Raw genomic sequence first — 8,412 nt, 5'->3', positions numbered from 1 at the left:
GGCGGTAGCGGCGGGGGCGGGGCGGGCGCGGCCCGGACCGCCCTGGCGCGGCGGCCGCGAGGGGAGGGCCCCTGGCTGGGTCGCGGGGTTCCCGGCCCGCCGCGGCGGAGGCTAGGGAGGGCCACGGCGAGGCGGGGCGGGCCCGCGAGGCAAGGGGCTCAGAGGGAGTAGCGGGCCGCCGTTCTCCGTCGCTGAAGCTGCCGCCGCCTCGTCGCCCGGGGAGCAGCCCTGACGATGCTTCCTGACCGCGAAGCGCGGCCGGCCGGGTTCCCGCGGTTCGCCCTCCGCCGCCGTCCCGTGTATCCCACGCTCCTGGTCTCTGAGCTGGGCGAGGCAGTGTCAGGGGAGGGAAGGGGTAAGAGGCTGCCATTCCTCCGGGAGCTCACCGGAACCCCGGGGGATGCCGGGGTGGGCGGGGACCGCCATGGGGAGGCCGCGAACGAAGCAACCCAGGTTTGTGAGAAACTTCAGGTAACGCGGAGGCGCACAAGTCGTATCCCCTACCTGCCTCCTAGGAAGACTTCCCAGAGAAGATGGTCATGAGCCGGGCCCCCAGGGCCAGGGCGACGACTTTGGGCAGATGGGGCATTTTGAGCAAAAGCCTTTGAGGTGTCAGGGGGAGTGTCCAGAGCTTTTAGAAAGCAGTGCGGGTGGGGAGGGAAGGGTCAGGCCCCAAGTCTTGAAGGAGAAGGCTTGATTTGGGGTGAGTGGAAGGGCTGGTGAGATTGCCAAGTGAGGAAGGAGGGGAATGCATACATTGGGGTTTGTTGCTTGGGAGGGAAGCTGCTGCTATCACCAAGGAAAGAGGGAGAGGGGTGGTGCAGTGCCTAGAGGCTTTGCCTGCGTCTTTTCAAGGGTCGCCAGGCCCATTTGGTATCTAAAACAGCAGTGTCCTGCTTGAGTGGTAGATTGCCTTCTAAAAGTCTCATTGGTGGAAACGGCTGTTGAGAACCCCACAGACACAGAATATGAAGGGGAGGTGGAGTCTTGAAAATTTTGAGTACCTATCAAAAATTTTAAAGTAACACAGAGTGGCTGCAATTGCATCATTGATTCTAACTCCGGAATATCCATTGTCATTTTTGCAGACAACAGAATATCATATCACCCCCTGCCTTTACACATATGGCTGTGTGTGGGGAAAGAGTTAAGACTGGCAGTCTGGAGACTGGGCTTTGGGCTCCCTTCCCCGCATTCCTCCTCCCTGGAGGTCTCTGAAGCCCTTTTTCCCCCATGAAAGAGCAAGGTGCTATATAGATCCATCCAGGAAGAGTCCCTCCCTGTCTCTTAGCAGAACCACATTGGTGCCAGGGGTCTGGAACCTGCCAGGGGTACAAACAAAGGCAGAGGCAGTCTCTGGGGTGCTCAGGGCAGCTCAGCCATCCTAGTCTAGCCCTGATTTCTGTGGCCTGGGAGGCCGAGAGGTTGGGAGTCTCTTGGGGCCCAGATCCCACTTTACTGAGTGGCAGGTTTCTCATCCGCTAAACCTCCAAAGTGGGGTTTATTGGTGTTTTCCCTGGCTCAGTGCAATGGCTGCTCCACAGCCGGCCCTTGGCTGCTGCCCCTCCACACTGTGTCATATGTTTGTGGGTCTACGCCATGCCTGAGGTAACTCTGCGTTCAGTTTGCCCAAGGCTGTCCTGGCTTGCACTTCATAATCAAGAGCAGCCCTTTTACGCTCAGAAATGCCCAGTTGGATGATACATTCCTTCTATGATTGCCCTGTCCACTGTCTCGTTGGATAAGCAGCCACAGAGATTTTGTTTGAGGTTGTGGCTTCATGTGGCTGTACTTGGGTCCCTTTGAGCAGGAAGGCCTGGTGAACATTCTTGGGGGTTGTTTTGGCTCAGATGGGGATTCCATGGCCCATAGAGGGAAGAGACGCTGCCCAGAGCAGCGATGGATGACCCTCAGTCACGGAGTGGTTCTGGACTCTGCCGGGTGCTGAGCGGGTAGCCCGCTGGCTGCTATGGGCTAGGCTGTTGTGGACAACAGTCAAGGCCTGTGGAGTACACCAGGGGACTTTGTGTGGTTCTCTGTGACTCTGGAAGCAGCAGAGCTGGCTCTCTGGCTCAGACTGTGATTGGGAAGGGCTGGGGGCCCAGTAGCTGGTGACACTCACACCTGGTGAATTAGATTATGGCCAGACTGAGGGCTTGATGGCAGTAGAAGGCCCTGGTACTATCTGAGTGGGGAGTGACTTGGGTGGGGGCAGGTTTTGGGAAGATCATGCTGGCGTCACGTGTACCAGGGATGGAGAAGGGTAGTGCAGGGTACTGTCCCGACATGGATTGGAGAGTGGGCAGTGGATGTCGGACCAGGAGTGGGTGGGAATGGGAAGAAGTAACTGAAGAGCACATACACATAGGTGGAGGCTTGGGGTCTGTGGCCTGAGGGAAAGCTCTTTGCATCATCAGATCTGAGACCTCAGTAGTGTGAGCTGGGCCTCACAAGCTCCACCGAGCATGAAAAAACGGTGCTAACCTTTGTGCTGGCGATTGCCAGATACAGCCTGATCTCAAAGCTATTAAAAGGTAAAAAAGTTTCTCAGAGTTGATGGGATGTAGTGAGGTTTTGAGCTCCAGTCTTCAGGAAATAATTGTCCCTGATAATCATGGTAAACAAAAGTCGGCAAGCAAACAAGAGGAGGGAGATGTTTGCAGAAGTGGATTCTGCCTCCCCGCTGGCCAGATGGACTGGAAACTCCAACCTCAGGGGATTCTCGTGGCCTACTGGGCCTTTTTAGGTGTCCCTGGCGCTTTTCCAGGCGTGCCACTCTCCCCGGCCTGCTGGTCGCCTGGCTCCTCTGCAGTCGCCTCTGTAGAGGTCCTGCTCAGCACTTTGCTCAGACAGTAAATGTGCTCGAGTTTCCCTTTGCTTCATCACGCACACTACCGTCAGCCCAGGCCTCGCGCCTCTCTTCACAACCAGTTGCCAGGCACAGGCAGTCTTGGCCGAAGGTCCCACTCCTCCCCGTGCTGCACTGAGCCCCTTCCTGCTAGGTCATTGGAGGTTTTGTCATGGTGGCTCAGAGGCCACCTCTCTGCCCTGGCCTTCCTTGAGTCCAACTGCCTTTTAGACATCTCCTCCCTGACCTTGTTTTGTCTCCCTTGTCCACGCCTTTGCGGCTCGGCCCTCTCCACTGGACAGCCGTGTGTTCCCAGGCTTCTGTTTTTAGCATCAGTGGTATGATTCGCCCGCCGTTGCCATGGCTCATACTTGTAGCTGTCACCTTCCAGGGCGGAAACAGGCCCAGTGTATATGGGCCCCTTTCAGTGGTTCTTCCCTCGGCACAGACAAGTGCTGTTTCTCTGGTTGTTCCTGTGCACCTCTTGGTAGCCACCAAGCCCTTTCCTTTGGGTACATCCTGGAACTGGAATGGCTGTCACGGAGCATGCATATTTGTTAGATTTTTCCAGGAAATTTCCTTTGGGGTCAGCATGGGGGGCCCAACTCCTTGGAGGAGGTGATGAAGGTGGGTGAGTGAGTGCAGCTCACTGTCCCTCTGTCTTCAGGGGTGCAGCAGGCCCTGGCCTCACGGGAAGCTGCTGGTATACTCAGGTGAAGCCTTGGTTTCCCTGCATCCCGCAGGAGGCAGGGTATCCACGGGGGTGGGGCAGGGCCAGCCCAAGGTCCTAAGGAGAAAGGCCCCCGGAGGGAGGCCAAGCTGCTGGGAGAAGACGGAGGACTCGGGGGTTCCTCACGAGTAGGAACCAGCTGGTAGGACACAGGCCATTAAAGACAGACCTGGTTGGGTGTGACTTCCCCCATCGAGAGGAGGCAGACAATAACTCCTTTTTAAAAAGTCCTTTTACTCATTCTTCAAGTCCTGAGGACATGAGAGCCTGCTGGTGTCTTGCCCCTGGCCAAGGTACTTCCTGGCCGCTCTGTCCAGGGCACCAGAAACCTCGTTAACTCAAGTAGCACATCTTTGTGGGCAGGTGCCCAATGACAGGTACACAGCACCTCGGCTTGTGGGGCATTCTAGCCTCTGGTCAGGAAGCACAGAGTAGGGGCAGCAAGGGATGGGTTCCCGCTGTGGAGACCGAATGCTCCAGGGGCCTGGGGCCCAGGCCTTGGGAATGCAGAGACCAAGGGGAGCAGGTGAGGCGCTCAGAACCAGAGCCATGTATGCGTGTGCATGTGTGCAGTCGGGGCAATGGGAGCTGGAAGGGGCTGGCCTCTGAGTTAGGCCTGAGACTGAAAGGGGGCCTTGGACCAAAGTCAGGCACCCATAAAGGCCAGGCAGCCCTCAGGCTGTGACCAGAGGAGGCCAAGGCTGAGGCTGCCCTGGAAAGAAGCAGCCCTGGAGATGGGCAAAGCTGGGAAGGCAGGTACCCTGAAGAAGTGGCCCCCGAGGTCTGAGAGGACAGACTGCAGGAGGGATGAGGGGCCTGGGTAGGAGGGGCCAGCCTGGGTTGGGCTGGGGCTGGCTGATCCTCCAGGCGCCTCCCTCCTGTTGCTTAATTGAAGCCTCCCACTTCATTGCACTGCCAACAGCCCCTTGAGACGTGAGTGTTCTTGAGCCCCTTCCGTGTCCCCAGGGTACCCTCAGGCCAGAGAGGGCTTTCCCTCTGTGCTCTGGTGTCTGTGGGACTGGCATCTGGACAGGAGAATCATAGGCAGTGAGATCCCGCGAGTCCAAGAAGGGAGAAGTCCCTTTGTGAGGAGCAGGGCCCCTCTCCTGGGAGGGCATAGGCTTCTATGTTCCCCCCAGGAAGCTGGCTTTGTGCTCTGTCGTTACTACCTCAGCTTGTGGGCTGTTTTACCTGTGCAGATTTTTTTCCCCAGCTGGGCTGTGCAGCATGTGTGATCTCAGTTCCCCTACCAGGGATCGAAAGCATAGCCTCTGCAATGGGAGCAGAGCGTCAACCCTTGGACTGCTAGGGAAGTCCCCCTGTACGGGTGTTTAAATGCCAAAGGAGCCAGAGAGGAAGTATCCACTGGGTCTCATCTTCCAGGCTCTTCAGGAGGGGCTGTGGCTGAGCATTCTGGGACCCCCAGGCTCCAGGGGCGGGGGAGGGGAGGCACTTGTGCTCACAGGCCCTTCCCAGGCTTCCCCCATCCCCCAACACCTGGGGTTGGCCTCCTCTGGGGCAAGGCCAGGCCTGGGACTAGCCCTGTGCAACTAGCTTCCTCACCCTGCGGTGCATGTCCTCAGCCAGAGAGGGGACTTTGTCCAATTGGGCAGTTTTGAGAGTGAGTCTAAAAATAGACCCCCATCCAGGGCTGTCTGGTTCCTGGGCTGAGAGAGCCTGTAAACAGGACACACCCCAGAGTCTCGGTCACTAGGATTGGCCTGATGGCTTCCTCCAGGCACACAGTCCTCCCCCAGCCCTCCTGTCACACCCTGGGGACCAGGAAGCCGGGCAGGCACTTTTCCCATTGGGAAGCACATCCCCATTTTACAGATAGGAAACTGAGGCTCAGTGGAGACAAGATCCTAGGCCCTGCAGGCCGTGAGGGCACTGGACGACTGTGGGCCTTTCCTGCAGCCCCGCGCTCTGTTAGCAGTGGTGTTCTGAGACTTGGAATATCAACAGGGCTTCCCGACCCTGGGGTAGGTGTGTTCCCTGGGCCGCGGTGGTCCAAGTGCGGGGTCCACTGGAGCTCAAGCTGCTCTGACTCGGACCTGTTGGTGGCCCCTGGCCAACGGTACTGAACCTTTAGCCAGCTGGATTGTGGCTCGACCCTGTCTACTGGAAGGCAGGGAGACCACAGTTAAAGGGAAGAGGCAAATGCCCCCACGCCCTTCCCATCCCTGGACCCCTTCTGGAGAGGGTGGCAGGGTGGCCTCTATCCCACTATGTCATGAGGCTTCCCTTCCAGAGGCCGAGGGGATCCGGCAGTGGAGTGCGAGGACCAGACGCCCCAGCGATGACCAGGTGGGTCTTAGGTAGTGGCGTTACCTCCAGGTGTGGGGGGGTCCTGCCCTGTAGCCCCTCCTCACGGTCCGGGCTCCCCCCAGTTCCCCCGTCTCCAGGGTCGTCTACAACGGCAAGAGGAACAGTAGCCCCCGCTCTCCCCCCAACAGCAGCGAGATCTTCACCCCGGCCCACGAGGAGAATGTGCGCTTCATTTATGAAGGTACACGGAGTGTCCGCAGCCAGCCCCCCTGAGCCCCTCTTCCCCTGAACTCCTGTGGGGTGTGGAGACCCAGTTCTGGTCATGGGTGTGCATGGTCAGCACTGTGGTGGTCCTGACAGGCAACACCCCAGAAGAGGCAATGTTTGGAATCAGTGGTGTTTGCTGGGGAAGAGGGGGGCCATGGAAGATGGCGCACCCTGGGGAGCCTGGGGTGTCTTGGAAGTGGTGTGGTGGAGGTGTGAGCACGTGTGCACAGCATTTGTGCTGGGAGGTGGGGGGTGGAGGACATGGGAAAGATGGGCACCCGCCTGGAGGAAGTGCTGTACCCTAGTGGGTTTCATAAGCCTCTGTGACTGGAGTTCTGGTCATGGTACCATGAGGCCAGAAGGGGCGTGGCTTGGGCAGGGCTCCTCGAGGGAGCAGGGTATGTTGAGGACAACTTCAGGTTAGGAGCAGGCTGGACTCGGGGGCCAGAAACTGTTGAAGTGGGAGTTTGGGCTCGGGGGGCCTGTGGCGCCACTCAGAGGGGAGGGATAGGGCAGGAGCGGGTGCCGTTTGCTTGGACACTGACAGGGCCGGATGGCAGGCCCCAGGGTAGGGGCCCTGACCACCCCTGCTTCCTGCAGCCTGGCAGGGTGTGGAGCGGGACCTGCGGAGCCAGATGTCGGGCAGCGAGCGGGGCCTGGTGGAGGAGTACGTGGAGAAGGTCCCTAACCCCAGCCTGAAGAGTAAGTGGGGCTGCCCTGGGCAGGAGGGGCCGACCAGGGGACAGGAAGGCCCACCCACCTGCTGCTTCCAAGCCAGCCTGGTGGGGTGGCCTGGGTCCCAGGGCTTTCAGAGGCGAGGGCAGGACAAGGGACAGACCCTCCCTCTCCACCTGCACCCACCACTGACCATTCTGTCCCTTGGCAGCCTTCAAGCCCATCGACCTGAGCGACCTGAAGCGCCGGAACACGCAGGACGCCAAGAAGTCCTAAGGCGCACCAGTGCCCCTCCCTTGGCCTCCGGGAGATCTGGGTGCAGCCTGCCGCTGGCCGCCTCCTCTCCTGTGGGCTCAGCTCCTGGGAGGGGGAGGGGGCCTTGCTCCCAGTGGGCCGAAAATCCCGGGACCAGGACAGGCATGATTGATGGCCAAGGCCTGCCCCTCCTCCCCGAGCCTCTCCTTTCCTCTCGGGGGATCTCAGGTTACCCCCGTCCCTAGGAGGGCCTCGGCCCTGCCAGCCCGTGCCCACCCCGGGCCTGGCTGGACCTTTGGAGCTGCTGGTCCTGCCTGCCCCCAGGGCCTCGACCCTGATTCTTGTCGCCTTCTCCTGCCCCCACCCCCAACCCCTGGGCACTTCCAGGATCAGGAGGGAGATGAGGGGCCTTTGTTATCTCCTGTGCTGTGGGACTGGGCTGGTTTTGTCCTGAAGTGGCCAGGAGCCAGGACAGGGTGGTCCCAGCCACACCCAGCATGGGTCCCTCACCGACCCCTGCTGCATCTGTGCCCGGGGCACGGGGAGCGTCTGACCCCCCACCCCACTGTCCAGCCTGGCCCTTTCCTTCCTTGTCAGCTTTAGGATGACACCAGCTCTCCAGGCCTGGCACACTGCTGGGTGCCCCCTCCAAGGGTTCTAGGCAGCGAGGTCTGGCTCACCCTTAGGAAGGGGCGTGGGGCTGGCCTGAGCTGACGAGGCTACCCAGTGGGTCCTGCTCTGTGTGGTGAGTTGGGAGGGTCTTCAGGGCCATTTTTTTTCTTCCTGTGCCCTCCAGATTCAAGTGTCTGACTGGAACCTGAAGACCAGTAAATAAAGGTGGGGTGGCATTGGCTTGGCAACTTGGTCTGTGAGGCCCCTGTCTTGGCTGCCCACACAGGTCTGGAAGTCCAAGGCCCAGAAGTTCCGTCTGATCCCTGGGCTCCACCAGGGGGCTTGGGCTTCTGGAGGGCAGTGGGAGGTGGACATGGGGGCCCTGGAGGTAACACATCCTCAGCAGCACTGGGCCCTTGAGGGGTGGCCTGTCTGCTGTCCAGGGAGGGTGGCTGCTGGACTTGGAGAGCCCCAGTGCACTTGACCTTCAGATCTGGACATAGCCCTGGCGGACAAGCCAAACCGGAATTTATTTCGGGAACAGCCCTTTCCTGTTAAGAGTATTCTGGGGCTCCAGTGGCCCCACAGGTGGCTCTGGGAGACGTCTTCTCCTGGAGGGGGTTCCCCAGGGATGAGGGTGCAGGAAGGATGGTTCATGCAATAAGCAGCAGCCAGTGGGCGTTGGCTGGTGCCAGGCCCTGAGCCAAGTTCCTGTAACCACACAGGCCTGTTTGCTCCCCAGGGACCTATGGGGCAT

General features: G+C 59.7%; 1 protein-coding gene across 1 annotated transcript; it reads left to right on the top strand.

The window, feature by feature from the left end:
• The first annotated feature begins 89 nt into the window (after positions 1-89).
• On the top strand, positions 90-7,903 carry FAM195B (family with sequence similarity 195, member B). The gene is made up of 5 exons (XM_010856324.1): positions 90-355; positions 5,830-5,885; positions 5,969-6,087; positions 6,714-6,815; positions 7,000-7,903. Exons 2-5 carry the CDS (start codon positions 5,878-5,880, stop codon positions 7,062-7,064), a joined length of 294 nt encoding a protein of 97 aa, XP_010854626.1. The 5' UTR covers positions 90-355; positions 5,830-5,877; the 3' UTR covers positions 7,065-7,903.
• The last annotated feature ends 509 nt before the right edge of the window (positions 7,904-8,412 follow it).

This window comes from Bison bison, unplaced genomic scaffold (genome assembly GCF_000754665.1).
Source record: "Bison bison bison isolate TAMUID 2011002044 unplaced genomic scaffold, Bison_UMD1.0 scf7180017864371, whole genome shotgun sequence".
Taxonomy (NCBI): Eukaryota; Metazoa; Chordata; class Mammalia; order Artiodactyla; family Bovidae; genus Bison; species Bison bison.
The sequence above is the reverse complement of the archived record's forward strand: the minus strand, read 5'-3'. Positions and strand labels throughout refer to the sequence as shown.

What these genes read in the sequence shown, in the direction of transcription:
- FAM195B (XM_010856324.1), top strand. An exon ending in TGTGCGCTTCATTTATGAAG is followed by an intron (nt 6,088 to 6,713) that starts GTACACGGAGTG and finishes TGCTTCCTGCAG; the next exon opens with CCTGGCAGGGTGTGGAGCGG. An exon ending in CCCTAACCCCAGCCTGAAGA is followed by an intron (nt 6,816 to 6,999) that starts GTAAGTGGGGCT and finishes GTCCCTTGGCAG; the next exon opens with CCTTCAAGCCCATCGACCTG.